Here is a 24980-nt window from a genome sequence, read left to right on the forward strand (position 1 = left end):
AGAAACGCAATTCATTTACAGACAGAGTTCATATATAAACGGTTTAGAAACGGCCAGCAAGGTCGGTGAGAAGAGTCTCGGTATCCTTGGCGAAGTTGCGGATACCCTCGCTGAGCTTCTCAACGGCCATCTGGTCATTGTTGAGGTGGAATAGGAACTTGGCGTGGTCGTCAACAAAGGTTTCCTTGGCGACGTCGGCAGACTTGGCAGCAGCAGCGTCAAGCTTGATGGGGACAGGCTCGTTGGAGTTGTACAGCTCCTCAAGCAGCTTGGGGGAGATGGTCAAGAAGTCGACACCAGCCAGCTCCTTGATCTCGCCAATGTTGCGGAAAGAGGCACCCATGACGATGGTCTTGTAGCCGAACTTCTTGTAGTAAGTGAAGATGGCCTTGACCGACTCGACACCGGGGTCCTCGGCGCCCTTGTAGTCCTTGCCGGTGCTCTTCTTGTACCAGTCGAGAATACGGCCGACGAAGGGAGAAATCAAAGTGACGTGGGCCTCAGCGGCAGCAATTGCCTGGACCTGGGAGAACAGCAAGGTCAGATTGACGTGGATGCCGTGCTTGGCCTCAAGCTCGCGGGCAGCCTGGATACCCTCCCAGGTGGAAGCAATCTTGATGAGAACACGCTCCTTAGAGATGCCCTTCTGCTTGTACAGGTCGATGATCTTGAGGGCCTTCTTAATTGTGGCCTCCTTGTCGAAAGAAAGGCGAGCGTCGACTTCGGTGGACACACGGCCAGGAACGATATCGAGAATCTTGGAACCGAATTCGACGAGGAGAACGTCGAGGGCCTCCTCAGCCTTGCAGCGGGCGTCACCAGAGCCGCTCTTGACGTGGGCAACAGCCTCATCAATGAGCTTGGAGTACTCCTTCTTGGTGGAAGCTGCCAAAATCAAAGACGGGTTGGTGGTTGCGTCCTGAGGCTTGTACTTTGCAATCATCTCGAACTCACCGGTATCGGTGACAACGGTGGTGCCGGTCTCTTTAAGGAAATCCAAGGAACTTTTAGACATGGTGTAATTGCTTCGGGGGATGATGAAGAAAGAGTTGGCCACGGGGACCCCAACCGCTTATATTATCAGCAGGATATGCACACTGCATAAGCAATTGTCAGTGGCTTACCGGCGAGACGCAGAGCAATGTCAGATTATTGCGCAATTTCTGGGTGTTTTGTATATAATTAACGCGCCATTTTATATTCAGGGGCACAGCACCGTTGTAGGCGCGCTGCGGGCTCGATTGTATCCCTGGGTGATCGAGACACGTTCTTTCGGCACCCCGACTGCCCTTGCATAACAACTCATCAGTAGCCACCTTGCCGCAGCAGCTCAAGATCGTGGTACCGCAGTCAGTATGGCGCGGTAAATCCGCCAAAAGCAAGTGTTTGCCCGTGCCGCATTGATATAACTGCGTATAGAGCTCTGCCCAGCCTAATTGACTGGAGGCCAAAAGCTCGATCACCAACCCTAATCTAGATCTCGTCATAGCGATTATGGAAAAGCTGTTGCAGTGGTCGATTGACGCCGCTCAGAACCCCGGCCACGCTGGTGAGCCGGATCCCAAGCTGCTTTCCCAGCTGTTCGGATTCGACAACCCGCGGTCGACTATGCGTGACTCGCTTCAGGAGGCTGTGCAGGCCACCGACCTCGCGTCGCGCACTAACGCTCTCTTGGAGTTCACCGACCTGGTCGAGGACATGAACAATGCCAACGAAATCGGCAACCTGTGGGAGCCTCTTTTGTACTTGGTGAACGACAGCGAAGCTCAGATCCGCACTGTTGCTTTCAGTGCTATTGCTGCTGCCACGCAAAACAACGAGAAATCGCAAAACGACCTTGTTGCCACAAAGGCCGGCATCCCCAGAATCATGGAGCACATCAACGAGGCAGATCGCGACGTGGCGGCCAAGGCCCTGTTTGCTCTTTCTTGCGCAATTGGCCACTGCCCAGGTGCCTACGAGCAGTTCGCCGCTACGGACGGTTGGTCTATTTTGAGCTATATTGTCGAGAACGAGACTGTTGGAGAGAAAATGGATAAAAAGCAGCAGCGAATCGTCTCGTTGGTCTCGGCGTTGGTGTCTGTTCAGCAGTTCCGTCCTGTTTTCAGCGAACTCGAAAAGACCCAGATCGTGGCCACTCTCGAAAAATGGTACCCGTTTGCAGGCAATTACAAGGAGCGTTTGGAAGACCTGTTCATCCTCCTCAAAGACCAAAAATACGATGAACCTCGACTGCTCCCCATGAAGGCCTCATCGTCTTAGGGTAAGGGTCAGACAACTCCCACCCGCCAAAACCGCTTAGCTAGCTATCTTAGTAATCCACAAACTTTTTTCCACTAGGAATGTCCGTTGATGAAGCTACTCTGAATGCTTTGAAAAGGGCAGTCGAAAGCATCAAGGATAATCAGGCGGCTGGTACCGAGGATGCAGCCAATTTTGCAGCTGCATTGAGTGCTGTGGCGGCTGGCCAGACCGCTCCCCCAGCGGCTAGCCAGGAAACCGGTGAAATAGACTCGGCCGTTTTCAACCAATTGGCAGCCGCAATTGGCAAACAGAATGGGCAAGCAAATGCAAACGCGAATCCAAACTACCCGCAGCAAGAGGCGTTGGGATTAGAGGTCGACCGACAACTGCTGCTGGATAGCATCAAGTCGATTGTTTCCGGTGATGGCGACTCGAACGAGCAGCACGCTCAAACAACTACACTTACCCAGGATGAACAGGCTATGCAGGAGGCACTGCTCATGGCCACGCGACAATTGGAAGGCACGGGACAGCCCGCGGCATACCAGTACAGCGCGTATCAACAGGGCTCTTTCCCCCTGGAGGGTGAAGCTGATGCGGCTACTTTACAGGTTGTCCAGTCTGTTTTGCAAGATTTAGGTGGTGCCTGGGGAGATATGGATGGCGGACGGGCCAAAAGACGGGCCAGGCACGCGAGCCCAATGACTGAGGAAGATCGCTTGCGCATACGGGAAGACAATCGCAATCGTAAGAAGCGTTGGCGCGACTCGAATGCTGATCGAAACCGCGATAACGACCTTCGTGGACGCATCACTCGCCGTGCGCATGTGATCTTTGGTCCAGTTGACTCGAAACAGAAACTCGACTGGATTGAGGAGGAGTACCTCAAACGTCGAGAACGCAGAATGCTCCGCGAGGGTACAGGTAAATTCAGAGAACATGCCATCAGTAGTCTCGGAGGTCAACACCGATCTCATGCCAGCAACCAGCTGAGTGCATTGTTCAGAGAATCAAATGCTATTTTGACCGCAAACCGTCCTGTCACCGCCGGATACGTGCCTCCTCATTTGATTGCCGGGCCTATGGTGCCTTGTCCGTCTCGGCCTTCCTACCAACACCGGTATGAACGCAAAACGAGACGCAGCCGGGGTGAGTCGCGAGACACTATGGGGGCTCCTCCTGTTTTGGAAGACCTTCTTATTAAATTAGAGTGATTTATTTATTTATTTATTCAAAGATTAACCTGCTTGATGGCGTCCAGCGCCTCTTTAACAATTTCTAGCTCGTGCCCGATTGCAACAATCAGAGGGCCCCAATGCTTTGATGCCGCAAACGTGCCTTTCTCGGTTAGCCAGGCTACTGCCTCTTCTAAAGCACTCACAATTTGCACTGGCGGCCCCTGCATTTTCGTATCCAGTGCGTCAAGGTATTTGATCACCGACTCCCACATTCGAGAGCCTTCGTTGGTTGCTTCCAGTTCACTCTTGGTTTCCTCTAGCTTAGTGAGTAAGAGCTGCTCGTCTTTTACTACATTGGCATTATGCGGCGGTAGTGCATCCAATTGACTTGTGATTCGGGCTTTACGGGCTCCAAAAACCGATTCGAGCTCAGCAAGCTCTTGACGCGCTTGGGCTCTTTTCTGCTTCAGCTCGACGATCTGGCGGTCGATATCCGCAAGCGATTTTTTGATCTCAGTCAGTTTACTGGCCTCGTTAGTTTGCATCAGGCTATCGAGCTCTTTGTTTAGCACTGTCCTTCGTTCTGCAACTTTGTTCTGGCGTTGGGCTTCTATGCTAGCCTCATGGAGCTTATGCTCAATGTCCGCAGCTGCTTGTTCCTTATCAATGGCCATATCACTCAAAATTTCGCCTATTGCCTTCCGGACCTCGTGTATACGCACGTCTCGGGCCTCTAAATAGTCCCATTGCAAATCGAGCTGTTCTTGAAGGCGCTGCATGACACATCGAACGACGGCAGCGGTGCCTAATTAAAGCTGATCTTCAAAGTAAGTAGTCTATTTCGAAAACTGTTTACGAATTGCGTTCAAGAATGACACGAGTCCTTCTCCTTCGTACGGTACATTGAGCTCAGCCGACAGGCCCTGGGTTCCACCCTGCAAAAGGATCTCATCTAGCTGGTTTAAAGCCCCCTGAAAGTGGGGAGAGCGCACAAGCTCAACCAGTTCGAAACGCGATGTCGCTAAAGGACTGACGGTGGCCAGCAGCTCGTCACTTTCCTCTTGTGAAGCGTTGGTGATGTGGGCGGCGAGCCTGTCGCTACTCAAGGCCCTACCCAAAGAGGCAGGACCGCTGGGTTTTGGTACAGCTGGCGGCGGAGCCGCGCTAGACGAAGGCACACTCGTTGGTCTGGTCAGCTTTGGTCATTGCAACATCAGAGACAGGTCAAACTTACGCTACAGCCACGGGCTCACTTGGTGCTTCTTCCTCTTCGTCGTCTTCCTCAAGCTCCTGGTTGGCAAGTTCATTGAGACGCTCAAGGTTCAGGCGGTCTGCGTCGCTAAGCTCGTTCAAATCGCCACTCACCGGGTCCTGTAACCAGTACATTTCTCGGCGACCGCTGGACTCAAAACGCAGCGAAATAACGCGGCCAGTCTTGCATTCTTTGATATGCTCAAAAGTCACATCACCAGGAAGAACCATAAGCTCCTCGGTGGGCTGCAAAGACTGTCCGTACGCCGCCCGCGGCCGCCACTGGATGGCCAGCAACGAGTCGTCGTCACTGCTGCGCTTCAAAATAACATTACCTTGGCCGCGCAACGGCGTTGCCTGCCCTGTCTCTTCGTCGTATTGCACTCTTCCGGCCTTAAACTTGATCAGCTCGCTCATCTTACGGGTAGAAGCAGATGACAAACCGGCTGGCCTTCTTGTCGCTTGATATTCGGAGTTTGACAATTGCAAGTGGTTTCTAATGCTGGATCGCGAGGTAGTTGAAATTGCGGAGAAAGTTGCAGAGCTGCTGGTCGCGAAAAATGCCACAGTCGCCGTGAGCGATGCCGCGTGTGGCGGTCTCATTGGCGCCTATCTTGTAGCAGTGCCCGGGGCCTCGAAGTTTTTCGTAGGATCGCGCACTGCCTACACCGTAAAATCTAGATTAACCTTGTCTGGTTGGTCGCAGGATGAAATAAATAGCTATACGGGCCCCAGCGAAGAGGTTGCCGCGAGAATGGGCCGAAGACTAAGACTTGAACTGGGTGCTACATACGTCCTGGCTGAGACGGGCTGGGCTGGACCTTCTGCCGACGAAAACGGCCAAGTGGGTAGTGTATACCTCAGTGTTGCTGGTCCTACTGGAACTGTGTCCAAAAAAGCTTCCACTGGGCTGCAGGATCGGCTCGAAAATATGGCGGCTTTCGCTCGGCTCGCTCTTGAATATCTACTGGAGCAGCTGTCTGCATCGACGTAATTGAAATTAATAACGAAAAACAGAGGTGTTTCTTCAAAGTACGTACGGTTTAACTTTATTTTTTTTTTTCGTTTTGGTCACATCATGCAGAACCACCAAATGTTCCACTTTTGATAAAGAGCGGGTCGGTGGTTCTACAGCGAATATAACTTCTAAGCTCGCAATCGAGTTTCGGTTTGTTGAACTAAACCATGGACACTTCTCAGCTAAGTTTTAATCCTCTGACCAAGCTGTGTTACGGCAAAACAAGGAGTGTATCACAGTTATGGCTAGTAGCCACAGACACTACAGGAGCGTACTACTTGGGGTACTCGTTCATGGCACCAAATGTATGGTCTAAAGAACCAATAACTGGTCGCCTAGAAAAGTTTTCTCAGCTTCCCGTGCCAGAAATCCCCCTTAGACAGTCTGAGCTTCCGGCTAAAGAGTCGTTGATTCTCACGATTTGGGACTGGTTCCTCCAATTACCTCTTTACTTTGATCAGAAGGATGATATTATGGCGGCAATTGACCAAGTATTGACGCTCTGTCGCTCCCAAACCTCCCTTGATCAAGCTCTAGCTGTTGTCGAAGAGTTCCAACAGGCCAAACGAATGCCTATTATCGCTCGCACTGTTGCAGGAACATTTTCCGCCTGTGATATCCTCGACAAGTCCGCAATCATGCTCGCTGAAGACCAATTTCGAGCTGTCAAACCAGACTTGCGAGCCAACAGCAGAACAACGAGAACCAGTGCCGCAGTAAAATCAGCCAGATCTTCAGCTTCCATGACCACGTCGCCCCTGAGCCACGACAAGCCGTGGCCAGAAAATATCACTTTGAAAGTCGAGTCCGCGAAAAAGCGCGCGCAGAGTGGGACATGGGAAGTGAGTTTCGCTTTGAGATCGTATTCTTCGTTACTATGTGGAGAAGTGAGACAGCAATTAAAGCCTCATGAAAATATTCAGGAGCTCTGTGCCAAGTTTGAGCATGTAGTTTTGGATGAGCCTGGGTACTTGGTCGTGTACATTTGTGAGCCCCGAGAAACCGGCAACTATCCGGTGGCAGTCGGCGTTGCTAACATATCTCGACTTATTTATCTAGGTGTGGCAACCTTCGAAATCCCAATGTACTGCTTGCATGCCAATGATGCGGACGGCTGGGGTAAAGCGTTTGAGACAATTACCCAAGCTAAGACCTCTGTCAAGTACTCAAAACAGGTACGAAGCCTCAAGGTTACTATGCAATCAACTGAGTTGACTACTCCAGATTCTGGGAATTCTGATACAAGTCCAAGCTTTTTGATGGACTCGTTTAATCCGCAAAATCGTGTCATCCTATCATGTAACAATTTCGTTTTGACGACGGATGAGCCTGGCACGCTTTACTGGATTAAAATAACCGCCACAGGAAATGTTCAGATTAATGGCAAAGCCAATAGTAGCTCCAGGTCATTCGCTGTCAAGAATGGCCAAAGTCTGGGACAACAGGTCGAGCTAGCTGGAGATCTTGAGGAAGGTGTGGTGCTATTTACTGTATATGTCAAAGGTACTGCATTGTACACTGGGAAAAACAAGATCAAAGGCTTTCAAGATGGAAGTAATACCGTTGCATTGACATCAAACAACTCGTTTGTTGGGTACATCAAGTTGCACGCGCGAATTCTGAACTCCTCTGTCTCTTATCAGCCTACTGTTGACAAGCTTTTAAACGGTGGAGGAAATGTGTCTGCTATTTCCTTACTTTCTCAGACAACTCAAGTTCAATTTTATCGCCAACTTTTCGAACGCACCCTCAGAAGCTTTGTTGATAGCCCCAAGTCTCGCGACTCGATTGCTGCGTTGAACGCAATGTGCGAGATTGGGGACCGGGTAGGTTACTTGATGTCTTTGTTTTTTAATATCGAGCAAATACCTGTGCCAAAGCTTTTAGGGTGCCTACTGAGTACTTATGGCGCATTCCTTCCCGAGTGCAACATCTCCGTCCACAGGAACTTGCCAAGGATACTACAATGGCTAACACCGCATTGCACAGTAGAGGTCGAGCTTGTTACCGAAACTATAAACTCGCTTGCAACCTTTGTGCAATCTGGGCCAAACTATTTGAGCAAAGAGGTACTTCGAAACTTTGTTGACATCATTATAAGTTTCAAACCTATTGTTGGCTTTGAAAAATTAGCAGAATATGTTGAGGCCGTTGTCGAAATTGTTCCCATCACTTCGGACTTGGATGTGAAAAGGCAGATGTTCTTTTTTTATGCACAACTTTCCGATACACCTTTGCTTAGCCAAGGTGATCTATGGATAAGACTGCTTGGTTGGACCAGAACTGCATGGAGTAGTGATGACCTTCCCAGTATTCACGCACTGGCAATATTTCTGAAGAATGTTTCGCTAACGGCTGGATCTTTGGTTGAATATACCTCGAAACTCATCCCATTATTGTTTAGCGTGTTGGCAAACCTGCTAGAGAAGCCAGCAGTCTGCATAGGAGATAAGTTATTTGATCGCAATATGAACACGAAACGTCCAGAATCAGAAATGCGTGGACTTTTGATCTGCGAGTTCACTCTGGTGTTGGGCCTGTTTCTCAGATCCGAGCAACTTGTAAGCTCGCCATCAGTTGTTGATGGTCGATTTTGCACAAACGCGCTCAAAACAGTTCGTTCACTTGTTGAAGCTCCAGCGTTCCCAAAAAGCTGGGTGTCACTGTATGTTTTGCAAGTTCGTATTGCTGTCAGATGTATCAGATATCTTCGGCCCCTGCTACCAAGCATCAAGCCAGAAAAATGCGACCGTCAAGATCTTGAACTTCACTCCAAGTTTTTGACATTATCGGCCCGTATTTTCGGTCTGCGATTAATTAAGCCAGCACTACTATTCCCGGCAGAGCGTGTAGCGGTGTCTGGAATCGTGGCTGATACCTTTGAGCAATGTCTTGACGAGTTTTGTAAAGTTTGGAAGGAATTGGGCAGTCACGACACCGACGAGTGCGCAACCGGAGGTCAGATTCTTGTGGTGAACAGTACCCCAACTTTAATTCAAGAACTAATGCGGGCATTACTGCAAGATTCAAACCCGGACACGAGGCAAAAACTAAGCACCGTTCTTCATTCAGTAATAATATCAGGGTATCACGGTACCGATGAAGAGGAGGCTAGACGATTTCTTGCTATGTTTTTGAACTGCCTGGACGGAGTGCTGTCGGTTTTGGCCAAAGTTGAACTACCAACTCCAGAAGATGTTTTGAACTTCATTGATGCTTTGAATGTTCCAGATGCTATCTTTCTAACAAAACTAGAAACGTTCATGAATTTGTCAATTGGTTATTATTTGTATGAAAACCTGTTCACTGCTGGAAGCGTTTTGAGATTCTGTGGAGATCTGAAATTGATGAGACTATTCGAATTATACTGTACCCGAATTTGCTCTATTTTTCGCGAAAACTTCAGAGTACATGGTCTGGTGTATGTTGAACTAGCAAAGCTTTATCAATGGAATGATTTTTCTGTGGTTAATGCCATGGAGTTTCCTAGGCTCCCCCAACAGCGAGCGTCTGGTCGGAAACGAAAATTAATGCTGATGGCTATTGATTGTTTCACGAAAGCTAAAGAATATGCCATGGCCATCTCAATAACAAAAGAGCTCTGTCGACCAGCTGAAGCAATCAAAGACTATAGGTCCTTGAGTGAGTTGTCGGACAAGCTGCACGTTCTCTATGGAAAGGCCGAAGCCACGCCTGAGCTTGTCACACACTACTACTTGGTAACTTTTCCCGCACATCGACTACCCCTGTTTTCAAAGAAGCTTTATATTCTAGAGGGTGGGGGACTTCGAATTGACGAGGTTCGAAATGCGCTGCAGTCTGAGTATGGCATACCCTGCGTGATACGGGATAGCATCGATCGTAATAAAGATTTTATCTTTGTTGAGACTGTTTCACCGTACTATGATGAGCTACGAGAGGCAGGCGGTACCGTTGACACGTTTTTCAAGACCCGGCCATTGCCAGGGTCGACCAGCGTTCTGGATCTTCAAGTTGAAGAAACCATATTCAAATGTGCACAGGGCTTCTTGCTGATTTCCGGCATGTCTCAGGTGGAAAATATAAAAATGAGAGTGCTGAGCCCTGTGGAAACTGCACTGCAAGCAGTCCAGGACAAGGTGTGGCAGTTCAAGGTGCTACTGAACAAAGCCGTCGAAAGGCCACCGGGGTTCGAGATCCAGCTCGAAATGGCCCTCTCGGGCGTCATCACAGCCCCCGTCAACGGTGGAGTGGCTCTTTACGAAGTGTTTTTCACAGATCCTGAGATGAGACTAGCCTGCGAAGAGCTGGGCAAGCTTGTGAAACTCGCAATCGAAATATACGCCACAGCGATTTCTGAAAAGCGGAAACCTCAGGTAGACCTGTTCTGGTCGGCTTTTCACAAAAATTTTCACTCCGTGGTCATATAGTACCTATTATTTATGTAGAATCTTCACGCCTATTAATGCCGCCGATCTCCGCGAACACCCTACAAATCGCCTTACCAATCGTGGGGCCGCTTTGTCATTATGATTCGCACCTCTTTCCTTCGTGCCAGCCGGACTGTTGCCCCTCGTATGGCTATGCGCATGCCTATGTGCGCCCGCTTCCAGAGCACCATCCCTCGCGGTGATATTGAGAACCGTGTTCTTTCTGTTTTCAAGACCTACACCCAGGGCTCTGACAAGCTGTCTGCGACCTCGACTTTCCAGGACCTTGGCCTCGACAGCCTCGACGCTGTTGAGCTGATGGTCGCTGTTGAGGAGGAGTTTGGTATTGAGATTCCTGAGAAGGAATCCGACGAGATTCGCTCTGTCAAGGACGCTGTTGACTACATTGCCGCCCAGTCTGAGGCCCGCTAAAGTACATAAGTTTGTCATTAGAAGAAAAAAGTTAAATCCTTGCCAGAACACGCCGCGTCTTGCTGCTCGTCCGACACTTTGCTCAGACCGCAGCAGTTTCTCTTTCAACTCGGCGGCTGCTACAGTGGACCAACGGTTTTTTCAGGTCGTTTTGCCATTTCTCGAACAAACCCTCGATTACTAACTCTATCTCATCCCTACGACATGACCAGCACCCATTCGAATGGCTCGGAAGTGTCTGAGCAGGGATCTCAGGAGCCAATTGAAAATAGGCAAAGTACTGGATCGGGGGCCGATGCACCGGCTGCAGAAAATGAAAACGCAGATTCCAATGGCGCAAATGGTGGCGAGAATGCTTTCGATAACGTCGAACGGCCAACCACCTATGTGGAGGACGAGAACCAGCTTGAAGCTGACTCGGAGATTCTACAAGAGTTTGAGGACGACTGCGAGTCCATTGACGTTTCGCACATGAAGATCATGTCGCTCAAACCGCTCGGACTGTCTAGGTTCCAAAACCTCAAGTCTATTTGCTTCCGACAAAATCTCCTGACATCGATGCAGGGGATCGAGGATCTGCCCGAGGAAATGGAAGAGATTGATTTTTACGATAATCGTCTAAGCCACATGGACCGCCGTTTGGAGAAGTTTGGATCTCACATCAAGTCTCTAGATCTCAGCTTCAACAATTTCCGGCACATCAAGCATCTGCAGAACATGACTCAAATGACCGACTTGTATTTGTGTCAAAACGATATCGGTAAAATCGTCAACCTGAACTGCCTAACAAATCTCACGAACTTGGAGCTGGGAGCCAATAGAATCAAAACCATCAGGGGTTTGGAGAAGCTCGTCAACCTTGAGCAGTTGTGGCTTGCTCGCAATAAAATATCAAAAATTGAGGGCCTGGAGACACTCAAGAACCTCAAGTTGCTTTCCATTCAGTCAAACCGTATCACCACGATCGAGGGTCTGGAAGAGCTCACCAATCTTGAGGAGTTGTATATTTCGTACAACCATCTTGAAAAGATCGAGGGCCTTGAAAACAATACCAAGCTGACCACCATCGATGTCGCAAGAAACCGCATTTCTGAGCTCGGCGGCCTGGATCATCTCACCAACCTCGAAGAGCTGTGGGCGTCTGGCAACCAGCTGACCAGTTTTGAAAACGTCGAGCAGCAGCTGAAGCATCTACCGAATTTCCATACCATTTACTTGGAACAAAACCCCTTGCAACGCACGGCCGGCGCTACGTACCGCAACAAAGTGCGGCTTGCTCTTGGTACTTCTTTACAGCAGATTGATGCCACGCCCATTCGATAGCATTCTTTTTATTGTTCTGTAGATAAATTTCTATTTTAAACTTCAACCTCGCTGTCATCGTTGGTCGAGACCGTGCGCTCAAGCGAATGTTCTTCGGTATACGCAGCGGCAACAAACGAAAAAATGCTGATGGCGAGACCCAAAAGAAACACATTCTGGCCGGCATGAGCGTAGGACTCAATAATCGCTGGCTGGTACTTTTCAGGCATTTGGCGGATCGCTTCGACTGAGCGTGAAACCTCCTCGATAATCTCCTTCGCATGCTTGCCTGTAATATTCTTGACCAAAGAGCTATGGAGACTGTGTTGGAAAACAGCAGCAGCCAGCGAGATACCAACAGATGAGCCGGCACCGCGGAAAGTGTACTGGGCTGAAGTGCTGGTAGCCTGGCTCTCTGGAGGCACGGCAGCGATGAGGGCGATAAGCGAGACGGTGAGCATGATTGAGTAGCCCAGACCGTTCAGGAAGTACGAGACTACCTGGTAAACTTTAGACTGGCCAATAGAATCGCGAAGAGTAGGCATAAGATAGAACATGATCAAGGCAATACTCATAAACATAATTGAAGACATGTTGATCCGATAGTACCGACCTGTGCGTTTCATGTAAATTCCCGATCCCACTGATCCCAAAGCCACGCCAATAAAGTTGGCAATCAAAAGGCGTCCCAGCGTGGTGTATGTGTAGTCGAACAAAGCAGTCATAACGATGGGACTGTAATAGAGCACAGCAAATGTCATGGCGGAACAGAAAAAGTTGGTGAGACATGCAGAAATGACAGTGCGATGCATCAAAATATCGATAGGTAGAACGGGCTCAACTGCTTTATAGACCTCCCAATAGTAGAAGAGAATTCCCCAAACAACCGATGCGACAAAGCCGCCGACAATGACGAAAGACGACCAGCCCAATTGACCCCCCATGGTAACACTGAACATGAAGCACAGTAGAGTTAGTACGAGGAGAAGAGAGCCGACGAAATCCACACGCTCAAAACTGTTGCGGCGAACAACATGATCAGCATGTACGTTACTTGTCACGATCTCATTATCGCCGGCCTTCTTGTCGCGGACTCTCCAGATCATGATGATGAGAGCCGCAACAGTGAGCGGCACCTGTAGAGTAAACGCATAGCGCCAACTACCAAAGCCAGTAGCCCAACTTCCAAAAATACCGCCCATGGATGCACCGGTACCAAAGGAAATGTTGCCGATACCTTGGAAAACTCCCCGAGATCGGAGGGGAACGTAATCGCTCACGGTAATTGTGGACGTGGAAAGCATACCGCCAGCACCAATTCCCGAAATAAACCGTCCTGCAACCAACAGTGGGAGGCCATTGGCCAACCCACAGATTTGGCAGCCGACGCCAAACGTGATGGTTGAAAAGATCATAATCTTTTTACGGCCGAAGATATCCGAAAGCTTACCATACAAGGGCTGGAACGCAGAGTAGGACACAGTGTATCCTGTGGCAACCCACGAGATGTTGTCAAGAGCCTTGAGGTCGCTGGCGATATGGGCCATGAGGGTCGACACGACAGTCGCATCCAGGGCAGCCAGGATGACGCCGGAATAAATTGCGCATAGCAGGAGGAAAAAGTCAAAGTGCGCAAGTCCCTGCGTATTAGCCAAGAGTGAGGTGTCTTGCTTGCTGTTCAGCAATGGAGTCTCCTCGTCTCGCTCGGGCATTGTCGAAACAAGAGTGATAGTAGGTGAGGAGATGACTGGTATTGCATAATATGCTGGAGGATGCATATACAGCGAACGGTGATCAGGGGTTCTCTGAGAACTGGCGGTTCTTTTTCATTTCCATCAGCTTAGGGCTATTCTATTTACTCTGCTTGGTTTTACCGGTGGCTTTTGCATCGAATTGGCACGTTTCGGCACGCGGCCTGCAGAGGGTATTCCCCATCTGCATAAGCCTGTTGAGCCGAGCTTGAAGGAAGTGCGAACAGTGCGAGCCGAAATTTTTCGAGAGCCGCTCAAATGCACCACGGCACCCCCTTAGAGCCTATGAGGTACTTCGGAACGGGCCACAACCCGCGCATTCACAGAATGCCGTCACCGAGATAAGGCGGGGGAGAGGGATCCTACCGAGAGGCCCCTTTTGGGCGGCTTAGTCATCTATCACCCAGGAACACTGATAAGCGGTTGTGGAGCGCCAAGGGGTGTTAGGTTGCAGCCCTGGGGTTTTAGAGAATTCACCGGTGGGCCAGTCAAAAAGGCTGTCGCCGATTGGGTAATCACTCTCTGTACCAAATGGTTTCTGGCACCTATCGTATTGCGCCTTCCTACAAGAAGCCTGTCGTTGCTGGCGGCATCTTCACTCTGCCCAAGGTTTTCAGATGGTAAGTTGAATAGAATACGCGCTCTTCGCCGTGCTTCCGCGGCCCACAGCCCCTCCCGCGAAGGGCTCGGTGTGCAAGGTAGTTTTCAGGAGTACTAACAATCCAGGACCCCGACTTTGGCTCTCTGGGGCGCCACCACTGGCGTTGCTGCCATCTTTTTCTGCGACTCTATTACCCTTTTGCGTCGCGATGTGTACAGCAAGTTGCCCATCTTTGGTAGCTACTACTCTGACCATGTCGATCCCGAAGACACACCTTTCTAAGTAGTCTACAAATTTGTATTAGCGTTTTTTTTTGGCATGGCCGGCTGCTGCCTTCAGATGCTCGATTCGCGAAAAAAGCGTTGCCTGGACAGTCTCCGGCGCTTGACTAACCTGAGACGTCTAAGTGATTATTTTTTTCGTCAGGGCTCTTGGAAACTTGACTCGCTCTTCGGAGAAAACAGGTGCGTATATGATGATCAAGTTAAATGGGAATCTCTCTGACAAAACCGTGGAGAGAACACGACTTTTTTAATGGCCTGAACCCCGCTAACCAGGTAAGTACAACTTTTTTTGCAGTGATTCAAACGTTTTCATGCACCACTCTGAATTCGTGACGACATACAAAACCTTCAGTCTTCAACATGAGCATAAACTAACCAGTCATCAAAGTATGCCGATACAAATATATAAATAACATTTATGAATGCCGTACACTCTACAGGGTTCCGGAACTTAGATCTGTGGTTCCGAAGTGATTCCGAAAAAAACTCGTGCTACATGACCACAGGTCAATGCCCAGGCGTGCACCGGCTATGTGTGAAAATAGCATGTCTGCAGGGGCATTGAGCGCAAAAAATTGGGTCGTTGTCCCACCGAGGCCGACAGGTGACTGCTGGTCATCGGCATACCACTATGAAAAACGGCTCAGGTTGCTAGCGTATAGATCACGCGTTTCCCCCAAGCTTGCTGCAGGGCTGGCTGAAGAGTGGGAAAGGGTATCAGAGGTTGCTTGCCAGCGTTTTGGGCGGATATCGAACTGAGAGCGGCTAGCAAAGGCAGCTGGTACGCTACTGGAACTAATTGAAGCACGGTTTTTTGGTGTGCCGCTTAATATTCGCGCAAGAATATGTCAAGGCTGGGTGCCGGAGATATTCGGACGTTGCTCACCTGCGTGAGTCCCGGAAGTCGCTGGCAGATTCGGGTTAGGTTCCGCGACTTGTATAAAGACGTTTGCTGGCAACATCGGTCATCCCCTAAGTTATCTAGATTTTTCAAAATGGTTGTCAAGGTTGGTATCAATGGTTTTGGCCGTATCGGACGTCTTGTTCTCCGTAACGCTCTCGCAAACCCTGAGGTTCATGTTCTTGCTGTCAACGACCCTTTCATTGACGCCGAGTACGCTGCCTACATGTTCAAGTACGACTCCACCCACGGCCGCTTCAAGGGCGACGTCTCTGCCTCCGGCACCACATTGACCATCAACGGCAAGAAGATTGAGTTCCACGGCGAGTCTGATCCCTCCAAGATCCCCTGGGGCTCTCACGGTGCCGAGTACATTGTCGAGTCCACCGGTGTCTTCACCACCTGCGAGAAGGCCTCTGCCCACTTGAAGGGCGGTGCTAAGAAGGTCATCATCTCTGCTCCTTCTGCTGATGCCCCCATGTTCGTTGTTGGTGTCAACTTGGAGGCCTACAAGCCCGAGTACACCGTCATCTCCAACGCTTCGTGCACCACCAACTGCTTGGCTCCTCTTGCCAAGGTTGTTGACGACAACTTCGGTTTGGTTGAGGGTCTCATGACCACCGTCCACTCCATCACCGCCACCCAGAAGACTGTTGACGGTCCCTCCAAGAAGGACTGGCGTGGTGGCCGTACCGCCTCTGGCAACATCATCCCCTCTTCGACTGGTGCTGCCAAGGCTGTTGGCAAGGTTATCCCCCACCTCAACGGCAAGCTCACCGGTATGTCTTTGCGTGTCCCCACCGTTGACGTTTCCGTCGTTGACTTGACCTGCAAGACCCAGAAGTCCGTCACCTACGAGGACATCAAGGCTGCCATGAAGAAGGCTTCTGAGGGCGAGCTCAAGGGCGTTCTCGGCTACACTGAGGACGACGTTGTCTCTTCCGACTTCATTGGTGACACCCACTCCTCCATCTTTGACGCCAAGGCCGGTATCTTGCTCAATGACCACTTTGTCAAGCTCATCTCCTGGTACGACAACGAGTACGGCTACTCTGCCCGCGTCGTCGACCTCTTGGTTGCCGTTGCCAAGAAGGACGCCTCCGCTTAGGAAGTGAATTCCAAACTCTAGTACAGTTTGGAGCCTCAAGTATCTTTTCCGTAAGTAAATGTTACTCCGTGAAGGTTTCGCACACTTTTAGTTCGAATTGGGCTTTGTCATCATCACGAAAATGGGTAAGTTGATATTTTGGTAGCCGCCGATTTGCTCGAGCGTTGTGGGCCGGGCGTGCGAGAGTAGAGCTCGCTGGTGGGGTGGCATGTTTTTGGCCAGATTTTTCTAACGTAGGAAGCGCATTCAGCAGCCTGTTGTCGCGGCTATGGGATAGCAACAAGGAACATCGCATCCTTATTTTGGGCCTAGATGGCGCGGGCAAAACCACCATTCTTTACAAGTTACAATTAGGCGAGGTGGTGTCAACGGTACCAACTATTGGTTTCAACGTCGAAACACTCACATACAAAAAGCTGCAGTTCAACGTTTGGGATCTGGGCGGCCAAACAACCATCCGGCCGTACTGGCGATGCTACTACTCGGGCACCGCGGCGGTAATTTTCGTGGTCGACTCGACCGACCGCGACCGCTTGGAGATCAGTGCCAATGAGCTGAAAACCATGCTGGAGGAAGACGAGCTCCAAGACTCAGCACTACTTGTATTTGCTAATAAACAGGATCAGCCCGGGGCGCTTGGCGCGTCCGAAATCGCCAAAGCACTCGACCTTTCGTCGCTCAAGGACAGATCCTGGACAATTGTTGCATGTTCAGCAATCCGCGGAGACGGCCTCACCGAGGGCCTCGACTGGCTCGTAGATATGATCAAAGACGATTAAATAGCATGGATTGACGAAAACAAAAAAGAGCAAACTAAACGTTGAAGCATATTCATCATCCTATAATTTTAGATACACCTGTCCATATGGCAGCCAATCACGCAGCCCGTATCCCCCAACACGATTTCGCACTGAATCTAGGCCCCACATCGCCTCTGCTGCATGGCTCCCAAGCTGTTTCAACAAGACACTTGGGACGGCCTGGGGCATCCCCTTGCCCTGGGGGTTCAGTGAGCACGTTGCAGTCGATCGTGGGCATGGCCGAAACCATAAAGCTGTGGCAAGATACGCTGGAGCGGCTAGCTGAGGCTGGACAATTTCCCGGCGGAAGTTTGGTAACGAAATACCCGTTTCAAGTGGTCTAGATCCACCTCTATTTTCCCCCCTGCGTCGTTTTTTTTCGCGAATTCAGAGGTCTAGAACCGCGTGCTGCACCAAACACCTATGGCCAAGCAGCAATACTAATGATGCAGTAATCGGGTTTAGGGTTAAGCAGGTCTGGTCGCCGCTGCAAAAAGCAGTATATATATGGCAGGCAGGAACGGCAATTCCGCATCGAAATAACCCGAAATGTCGAATAACGGTCCCTACTCTACTTCGAATGGCTGCCCAGTCTTCAATCCCTATGCATCCCAGATGATTGGCACGCCTGGTCCCCTCCTGCTCCAGGACACCCATCTCATTGACTTGATCGCCCACTTTGATCGTGAGCGGATCCCAGAGCGTGTTGTCCACGCAAAGGGCGCCGGTGCTTTTGGTGAGTTCGTGGTCACTGACGATGTCACTGATCTCACTTGTGCCGACTTCTTGTCCACCGTTGGCAAGAAAACCAAGACCTTCACCCGTTTCTCCACAGTAGGCGGTGAGTCCGGGTCTGCAGACACTGCCCGTGATCCCCGCGGCTTTGCCACCAAGTTCTACACTGATGAGGGCATCATTGACTGGGTTTACAACAACACCCCCGTGTTTTTCATCCGAAATCCTTCCAAGTTCCCCCTGTTTATTCACACCCAAAAGCGTAACCCCCAGACCCATCTCAAGGATGCCGACATGTTCTGGGACTACCTCGTGCAGAACCCCGAGGCAATTCACCAGCTAATGATTCTTTTCTCTGACCGTGGTACTCCCGATGGTGTCCGTTTCATGAACGGTTACTCTGGCCACACCTACAAGTGGGTCAAGAAGGACGGCTCGTTCAACTACGTTCAGATCCACATGATCACCGACCAGGGAATCAAAAACCTCAACAACGAGGAGGCTCTCAAGTTGGCTGGCGAGAATCCTGACCACTCACAGCAGGATCTGTTTGAAAGCATCCAGAAGGGCGAATACCCCTCGTGGACTTGTTACGTCCAGGTCATGACTCCTGAGCAGGCCGAGAAGCTCGACTTCAGTATCTTCGACTTGACCAAGGTGTGGTCTCACAAGGACTTCCCTCTCCGTCGTTTCGGCAAACTAACTTTGAACAAGAACCCTGACAACTACTTTGCTGATGTCGAACAAGCTGCCTTCTCTCCCTCCAATACCGTCCCTGGCTGGGAGAGCTCTGCCGACCCTGTTCTGCAGTCTCGTTTGTTCTCCTACCCGGACACCCACCGCCACCGTCTTGGTGCCAACTTCTATCAAATCCCCGTCAACAAGTGCCCCGTTATGCACAACCCCTTCATGCGTGACGGCCCCATGTGCGTTGATGGAAACAGCGGCAGTGAGCCCAATTACCCTTCTTCTTTCAAGCCTTTGAACTACTCCAAGGGCCCCGCCCTTGCTGGTGTTTCTGATCACGAGAAGTGGGTTGGAACTGCCACCGCCTTCCACTGGAGCGCTACCGACGCCGAGTTCAAGCAGGCTACCGCTCTCTGGAACGTCTTCGGAAAGACCGGACAGCAGGATGCCTTGGTCCACAACGTTGTGGCTCATGCCTCCAATATCAAGAGTGCTGAGCTCAAGAAGGCTGTCGTCGACATGTTCGGCAAGGTCTCTCCTGAACTTGGCAAGCGTCTCGGCGCTGAACTTTAAAGATATCAATTGCGCGAGAGTGAATGGTTATAGTTTTCGTTATATTCCTATTCTTTTGTAATGATTCGTAGTTTGAACACTTTTCATCAAACCTCTCACAACCCCCCCTCGAACGCTTACTATATGCTTCGCTTGCTGGTCCGGCCAGCAGTCTCCCGAAGGTTGTGTAGCCAGATGGCTGTGGGTTCACACCCGCTCATCAGGGACTTTCATTTCTCTGCTCACTGTGAATTCATGGGGCCATACCGAGTGTACGAAAAACCAAGCCGTACTGCCAAGATCATGTCTTATGTGCCGCAGCCCATAAAAGTTTTCGGATCAATTGCAATGGGCGCGGCATTGACGGTATTTTTAGCGCCAGCCCTGGTCATTATATTTGCTCCACCATTGATTATGGGCTGGATTTATTATAGACGTCGTCTGAACCAACTCAAAAGGGCCCTGAACGATCAGCGCTGGGCAGATATGTCGTCGTATAATTTGACATTTGAAGATGCCAGTGCTGGTGGATCGCCTATAGATTCGATTCCTTATCCGGCCAAGTCCCGCATTTACAATGCTATTCAACACAATGAACAGAACTTGGCAAGTTCGATAGGCGTGCCCCCAGACTCAATCAAGTATACTGGAGTTGAGTCGCTTTACCAGGATTTCAAGACTTCGAACAGTGGACTCACGGAAACAATTCAAATCCAGCAGTTTGGCATTCTGAGCCCCAATGGCCGAAGGCTAGGAACTGTCTCCTTGGTCGTCCTGGGTGATCCGGCAGCCAGAAGCAAGAAAATGAGAATTGAGATCAACCCCGCGCGAGGAAAGACGGTCGTTCTCACTGACATTGACAACGATGATGACAGTAATGTGATTATTGATGTGAAGAAACACTAGTACATATCAAACAGATAAATCTCGTATCCACCGTTCAGAAAGACGGCCGTGGATATATACTGGCTCTGGTGCATCACCGGGTTTATCGTTCACCTTGGATTTACCAAAAAGACGCCCCTTTTCAAGATCCCAATCATAGTATGTTATCTTTTCCCATTCCCTGGGCTTGGAGACACCGAGCCGGTGCAGGAGAGGAGAGTCGATTTCGTCAGGGTCTATGACAGTGACCCACGAGGGCTTGCTAAAATAGATAATACTGTGCCTGACATGGCCCTGTTGTGACTTGGGAGGATTCACTACTCGGTGAATCGTACTTTTAAAGTACCCTCCAGTCATAAACTCCACAGCATCTCCAATGTTGACGACTAGGGCACCAGGCACGTGTTTCACGTATCTCCATTCCCTTGTTCTATAGTCGAGAATCTGGAGAGACACCATGGGCTGACTTGCGATAAATGTAAAGCCAGCAGAATCGCTGTGTCCACGAAGCCACGTATTGTTAGTTTTTTCATTATCCTCGTCGCTGTGGCCATAGTACATCATAAGACGACCAAACCCTCCACCGGAGCCGCTGATATCCCCTTGACTAACTTGAAAGTAGTTTTCATACCACGTTCCTTCAGGAAGCTCCAAAATTATATCACAAAGAATTGTCAATTGTTTCAAGACCACGAAATGTAGAAACTGATAGTAGTTGGCTATCTCGTTAAGATAGTCTTTAACGATTTGAGGATGATTTTGCTCCCACATTTTATCTTGGTGTTGAATCTGGGTGAAATTATAAAACTCAATGTTATCTTTCACACCATTTGCCATGTTCCAGTACTGTCTGGGCTTGAAACCAGGGCCCCGTTCCGCGCCAACCGAATCTGTGTCTAGGTCTGAAGACAAACTTCCAGCTAGATGTTGAGCCTTTATCTCATTAGAAACTTCAAATATAGACTGCGAAATCGAGTCCAAATGAGAAATTATCCCTTCGTCAACGCCGTGGTTGACCAGATAAAAAAAGCCGTGGGTACGAACGCTATGGTCCAGCTGTCTGGCCAGTCTCTGTCGCGATTTCTTGGCTTCATCCGAGTCTCCCCATTCAAATGTGGACAAATCAATTGCGTCCAAGTTTGCGTAGTCGATCTGTTCGCTGGGTTGGTGAACGTGCTTGAAGGGCCGAATGTTGTATTTCTTATCTAGGCTTGCGGCTTGTGGGGGCCTACGAGACTGAGCTGAAGGCACACTATTAAGTTCCGCTGACATTAGAAAATTCGTCTGTCGACAGAACGAATATATACTAAAGCCATCACGTGCAGTTAGCACTTTGCGAGTGTGACATGCTGCAATCGATGTTTCAACTTATTCTATTCGATTGTTATATTATACTTCCATGCCTTCAGTATACGAACAATATTCTGCTATATTAAGGTGTATGGATTCAAAAATCTTGGCTTCTAAAATTGTTCCTATCACTTTAGCAGAAAACTGTAGTGACTGCGCAAAGTCACGTGAAATGGGGTTTCTCAATTTTTAGGACCCTATAGTCTGAATTCAGTTATAGAAAAGATTCAGATATTCATCGTCTTAAGCTGGCCTTTGAATTGTTCAATTTCAATGATTTGCTGTAACAGTTTCATTTGAACATAGAGCACGCAATCGTTCCTGCATGATACTACAGTTTCTATAAGTTGCTGAGGCTCATAGTGGCGATCTTCTAGGTCATGACGGATACTAAGAGCATGTCCAACGCCAATTCTTTCTTCGCTCTCCCTTCAGTCGAAAAAGCGCGCTCTCATGGTGAAGTTGTTGCCAGCAAGACTGGGTTAGACGCACAGCTCCTAGGAGATGCGGCAGTGGCCCTGCATTACCCCAACTCTTTGAAATCACCAGAACACAGAAATATTCTTGAGCATGAGCTTAGATACAAATGGTCCCAGACATGGACAATGTATTTACTAGCAATCACCAGTGCAGTTTCGGCAGCTGTACAAGGTATGGATGAAAGCACAGTTGGAGGAGCGTCACTTTTTTACATCAAGAAGTTCGGCATTGCCAAAGACTCTACTTATAATGCCAATATTCAAGGTATAATAAACTCAATTCCTTATCTCGGTGCAGCAGTTTTTGGATTTTTAGCCATCCCATCCAACAAGTATTTTGGAAGGAGAGTCACGGTGTTTTGGGCCTCAATCCTAGCTTCTGCATCCGGCCTCTGGCAGGCATTCGCACCTTCATGGGAAATGTTAATGATTGGTCGCTTGGTCATGGGCGTCTCTATTGGGGTCAAATCGGCTACTGTGCCTGTTTATACTGCTGAATGTGTTCCAGCCAGTATTCGTGGAGGTGTGGTTATGTTATGGCAAACTCTGACTGCGTTCGGTGTATTTCTAGGTTTCGCAATGGGCGCTGCTTTCTTGGATGCTGGAAGTAATAATTGGAGATTCATGCTAGGTTCTGTGTTTGTTTTGCCTCTGTATGTTTGCGCAACGATTTTCTTTTATCCCGAATCACCCCGCTGGTACATAGAGAAGGAACGTTACAGTGATGCTTTCAGGTCTTTTCAAAAACTCAGAAAACAAGAACTCATAGCAGCGCGGGATTTTTATCAAGCATTTTCTTTGCTCGCAATTGAAAGACAACAACAGCAGTCCAAAATGGGAAAGCACTGGTACCAACAGGTTGCACACTTTTTCAGGAATCGGCGCAACCGAACCGGGGCACTAGCAGCAGGAATACTGATGTTTGCTCAACAGCTTTGTGGTGTGAACGTCTTGACATTTTATATATCAAAAGTCTTGACAAACGCGGGATTCAGTGTTCGCAGTGCTCTAGGAGGCAGCTGTGGTTTTGGTGCGTTAGCATTCGCTGGTGACCTCACTTCAATTCCTTTGATTGATCGTTTTGGACGACGAGCTCTCGTACTTGTGACATTCCCTTTGATGGTCTTGTTCCTTCTTTGGATTGGGCTCTCGTTCTTGGCAGACGGTGACACTAAGCTGGGGCTTGTTCTCTCAGGAATCTATATATATGTTTTCATCTATGGATTGGGTGCAGGTCCAGTGCCTTTCACGTATTCTGCTGAAGCATTCCCCTTGTACTTGAGAACGCAGGGCATGGCATTTTCCACAGGTGTTACATGGCTGTTTTGCTGGGTCTTCGGGTTTACACTCCCCAATATGGAAAGATCCATGGGTGATACTGGGGTATTCAGCTTTTATGCCGGTTGGTGTGCTCTGTTGTTCGTTTTAATCTACCTTTTCGTTCCTGAAACTAAAAATTACACTCTTGAAGAGCTAGACGCCGTATTCGGCATGGGGATCCGGAAACATGCTAAGCTCAAGTGGCATCAGCTTTTCGACCGCAAGGTTAGATGTCAAATCTCCACTGAATACGTCTCCTCCCTCACAGATGATGAATCTGCCGATAGCTACCCTAAACGCTTCTAGCCCATAAGTCTCCTTAGTCAGTCGTCGACAAGAAATTTTCAAAAGAGTGTGCATAAGCTCGATTTTTTTCCTTCACCGAAAGGTCCGTCTACTATTTTGTTTCAACGACTACAGCGACTTTTTAAGATGAGTAGCAAGTTGCAAGGTCGTGAGCTGTACGAAAGTTTGGGGTCGCCTAAAAAAATTGTCGCTCCCATGGTGGACCAGAGCGAGCTTGCATGGCGTATACTCAGCAGACGCCATGGCGCAGACCTCTGCTACTCTCCCATGTACAATGCTCGTCTTTTTGGTACCAATGAGACGTATCGTAGAGACAACTTTGGTGAGCTTGATGGGGACGAGAAGATAGATCGGCCGCTGGTTGTGCAGTTTTGTGCCAATAATCCCGACGAGCTTTTGGCAGCAGCAAAGCACGTTGTTGGGCGTTGTGATGCTGTTGATCTGAACCTAGGCTGTCCTCAAGGAATTGCTCGCAAGGGACATTATGGGGCGTTTCTGATGGAGGAGTGGGATCTCATTCACAGCATGATCAGTAAACTTCACCAGGAATTGGATGTTCCTGTCACGGCCAAAATCCGTATATTCCCCGAAAAAGAAAAGACTTTAGAGTACGCAAAAATGGTCCTCAGCGCTGGTGCTCAATTCCTCACGGTACACGGACGAACGAGAGAAATGAAGGGCCAACAGACTGGGTTGGCGGATTGGAGTTACATCAAGTATCTTCGAGACAATCTTCCTCCTAACACTGTCATTTTTGCCAATGGAAATATCGTTTACCAACATGATATTCCGAGATGCCTGGAAGTAACCGGTGCCGACGCAGTTATGTCTGCTGAAACAAACCTGGTGAACCCTGCTGTCTTCTCGACTAACTCGACTATCGACAATGAGTATCCTAGGGTCGACAAACTACTAAGGGAGTATTTCGAGATTGCCAAAGAAACCCCTGGTCGAGCATCAGCTGCTGCCATGAAGTCGCACTTTTTCAAAATTCTTAGATCGTTCCTCCCCCATGCGATTGATATTCGCAACCAGATTGGTCCTATCAAGCGAGGAGAGTACGAAAAGTACGAGGACATTGTGCGTCAGGTTGAAGAACGTGTTGCGAAAGTCCTGTCCGAAGAAGGTGTAGAAGATAAAGTGACCAATGATGGCGAGTACAAGAACGTTCCTTATTGGCGCTGCCAGCCACTATTCCGGGTAGTTGATGGTATGGCGAGTAATGGCAAAATCACTGGAAAAAGAAAGGCTACCGATCAAGCGAGCGAAGTGTCGCAAAGTGAGAAAATGGCCAAAGTGGAAGCCCAAGACACCATTCCGGCAACGGCTTAGGTTTTAACGTTATTTTTTTAATAAAACTGCTACATCGTAGTAGTACATAAATAGA

General features: G+C 49.3%; 18 protein-coding genes across 18 annotated transcripts; 13 read left to right on the top strand and 5 right to left on the bottom strand.

Moving 5' to 3' along the window:
• Positions 1–43: 43 nt before the first annotated feature.
• Positions 44–1015, bottom strand: B9G98_03505 (Transaldolase; the record flags this gene model as incomplete). The annotated part of the gene is made up of 1 exon (XM_024810062.1): positions 44–1015. The coding sequence occupies one exon, from the start codon at positions 1013–1015 to the stop codon at positions 44–46; it is 972 nt and encodes a 323-aa protein (XP_024665830.1).
• A 479-nt stretch (positions 1016–1494) lies between these two features.
• On the top strand, positions 1495–2262 carry B9G98_03506 (Hsp70 nucleotide exchange factor FES1; the record flags this gene model as incomplete). The annotated part of the gene is made up of 1 exon (XM_024810063.1): positions 1495–2262. One exon carries the CDS (start codon positions 1495–1497, stop codon positions 2260–2262), a length of 768 nt encoding a protein of 255 aa, XP_024665831.1.
• Positions 2263–2342: 80 nt separating this feature from the next.
• On the top strand, positions 2343–3458 carry B9G98_03507 (hypothetical protein; the record flags this gene model as incomplete). Its single annotated transcript, XM_024810064.1, has 1 exon — positions 2343–3458. The coding sequence occupies one exon, from the start codon at positions 2343–2345 to the stop codon at positions 3456–3458; it is 1116 nt and encodes a 371-aa protein (XP_024665832.1).
• A 17-nt stretch (positions 3459–3475) lies between these two features.
• B9G98_03508 (hypothetical protein) lies at positions 3476–4201 on the bottom strand (the record flags this gene model as incomplete). The annotated part of the gene is made up of 1 exon (XM_024810065.1): positions 3476–4201. One exon carries the CDS (start codon positions 4199–4201, stop codon positions 3476–3478), a length of 726 nt encoding a protein of 241 aa, XP_024665833.1.
• A 57-nt stretch (positions 4202–4258) lies between these two features.
• Positions 4259–5090, bottom strand: B9G98_03509 (26S proteasome regulatory subunit RPN13; the record flags this gene model as incomplete). The annotated part of the gene is made up of 2 exons (XM_024810066.1): positions 4259–4610; positions 4657–5090. 2 exons carry the CDS (start codon positions 5088–5090, stop codon positions 4259–4261), a joined length of 786 nt encoding a protein of 261 aa, XP_024665834.1.
• Positions 5091–5172: 82 nt separating this feature from the next.
• B9G98_03510 (CinA-like protein) lies at positions 5173–5667 on the top strand (the record flags this gene model as incomplete). Its single annotated transcript, XM_024810067.1, has 1 exon — positions 5173–5667. The coding sequence occupies one exon, from the start codon at positions 5173–5175 to the stop codon at positions 5665–5667; it is 495 nt and encodes a 164-aa protein (XP_024665835.1).
• A 191-nt stretch (positions 5668–5858) lies between these two features.
• On the top strand, positions 5859–10100 carry B9G98_03511 (hypothetical protein; the record flags this gene model as incomplete). Its single annotated transcript, XM_024810068.1, has 1 exon — positions 5859–10100. The coding sequence occupies one exon, from the start codon at positions 5859–5861 to the stop codon at positions 10098–10100; it is 4242 nt and encodes a 1413-aa protein (XP_024665836.1).
• A 99-nt stretch (positions 10101–10199) lies between these two features.
• On the top strand, positions 10200–10532 carry B9G98_03512 (Putative acyl carrier protein, mitochondrial; the record flags this gene model as incomplete). Its single annotated transcript, XM_024810069.1, has 1 exon — positions 10200–10532. One exon carries the CDS (start codon positions 10200–10202, stop codon positions 10530–10532), a length of 333 nt encoding a protein of 110 aa, XP_024665837.1.
• Positions 10533–10736: 204 nt separating this feature from the next.
• B9G98_03513 (Protein phosphatase 1 regulatory subunit SDS22) lies at positions 10737–11855 on the top strand (the record flags this gene model as incomplete). The annotated part of the gene is made up of 1 exon (XM_024810070.1): positions 10737–11855. One exon carries the CDS (start codon positions 10737–10739, stop codon positions 11853–11855), a length of 1119 nt encoding a protein of 372 aa, XP_024665838.1.
• A 35-nt stretch (positions 11856–11890) lies between these two features.
• Positions 11891–13546, bottom strand: B9G98_03514 (Multidrug resistance protein fnx1; the record flags this gene model as incomplete). The annotated part of the gene is made up of 1 exon (XM_024810071.1): positions 11891–13546. The coding sequence occupies one exon, from the start codon at positions 13544–13546 to the stop codon at positions 11891–11893; it is 1656 nt and encodes a 551-aa protein (XP_024665839.1).
• A 570-nt stretch (positions 13547–14116) lies between these two features.
• On the top strand, positions 14117–14468 carry B9G98_03515 (hypothetical protein; the record flags this gene model as incomplete). The annotated part of the gene is made up of 2 exons (XM_024810072.1): positions 14117–14205; positions 14312–14468. 2 exons carry the CDS (start codon positions 14117–14119, stop codon positions 14466–14468), a joined length of 246 nt encoding a protein of 81 aa, XP_024665840.1.
• An 847-nt stretch (positions 14469–15315) lies between these two features.
• On the top strand, positions 15316–16479 carry B9G98_03516 (Glyceraldehyde-3-phosphate dehydrogenase; the record flags this gene model as incomplete). The annotated part of the gene is made up of 1 exon (XM_024810073.1): positions 15316–16479. One exon carries the CDS (start codon positions 15316–15318, stop codon positions 16477–16479), a length of 1164 nt encoding a protein of 387 aa, XP_024665841.1.
• A 121-nt stretch (positions 16480–16600) lies between these two features.
• On the top strand, positions 16601–17258 carry B9G98_03517 (ADP-ribosylation factor-like protein 1; the record flags this gene model as incomplete). Its single annotated transcript, XM_024810074.1, has 2 exons — positions 16601–16604; positions 16717–17258. 2 exons carry the CDS (start codon positions 16601–16603, stop codon positions 17256–17258), a joined length of 546 nt encoding a protein of 181 aa, XP_024665842.1.
• A 570-nt stretch (positions 17259–17828) lies between these two features.
• On the top strand, positions 17829–19274 carry B9G98_03518 (Peroxisomal catalase; the record flags this gene model as incomplete). The annotated part of the gene is made up of 1 exon (XM_024810075.1): positions 17829–19274. The coding sequence occupies one exon, from the start codon at positions 17829–17831 to the stop codon at positions 19272–19274; it is 1446 nt and encodes a 481-aa protein (XP_024665843.1).
• A 174-nt stretch (positions 19275–19448) lies between these two features.
• On the top strand, positions 19449–20159 carry B9G98_03519 (hypothetical protein; the record flags this gene model as incomplete). The annotated part of the gene is made up of 1 exon (XM_024810076.1): positions 19449–20159. The coding sequence occupies one exon, from the start codon at positions 19449–19451 to the stop codon at positions 20157–20159; it is 711 nt and encodes a 236-aa protein (XP_024665844.1).
• Positions 20160–20165: 6 nt separating this feature from the next.
• Positions 20166–21410, bottom strand: B9G98_03520 (1-aminocyclopropane-1-carboxylate oxidase; the record flags this gene model as incomplete). The annotated part of the gene is made up of 1 exon (XM_024810077.1): positions 20166–21410. The coding sequence occupies one exon, from the start codon at positions 21408–21410 to the stop codon at positions 20166–20168; it is 1245 nt and encodes a 414-aa protein (XP_024665845.1).
• Positions 21411–21886: 476 nt separating this feature from the next.
• B9G98_03521 (Putative polyol transporter 1) lies at positions 21887–23593 on the top strand (the record flags this gene model as incomplete). The annotated part of the gene is made up of 1 exon (XM_024810078.1): positions 21887–23593. The coding sequence occupies one exon, from the start codon at positions 21887–21889 to the stop codon at positions 23591–23593; it is 1707 nt and encodes a 568-aa protein (XP_024665846.1).
• A 126-nt stretch (positions 23594–23719) lies between these two features.
• B9G98_03522 (tRNA-dihydrouridine(16/17) synthase [NAD(P)(+)]) lies at positions 23720–24925 on the top strand (the record flags this gene model as incomplete). The annotated part of the gene is made up of 1 exon (XM_024810079.1): positions 23720–24925. One exon carries the CDS (start codon positions 23720–23722, stop codon positions 24923–24925), a length of 1206 nt encoding a protein of 401 aa, XP_024665847.1.
• Between the last annotated feature and the right edge of the window lie 55 nt (positions 24926–24980).

Source organism: Wickerhamiella sorbophila, assembly GCF_002251995.1.
Source record: "Wickerhamiella sorbophila strain DS02 chromosome Unknown contig2, whole genome shotgun sequence".
Lineage (NCBI taxonomy): Eukaryota > Fungi > Ascomycota > Dipodascomycetes > Dipodascales > Trichomonascaceae > Wickerhamiella > Wickerhamiella sorbophila.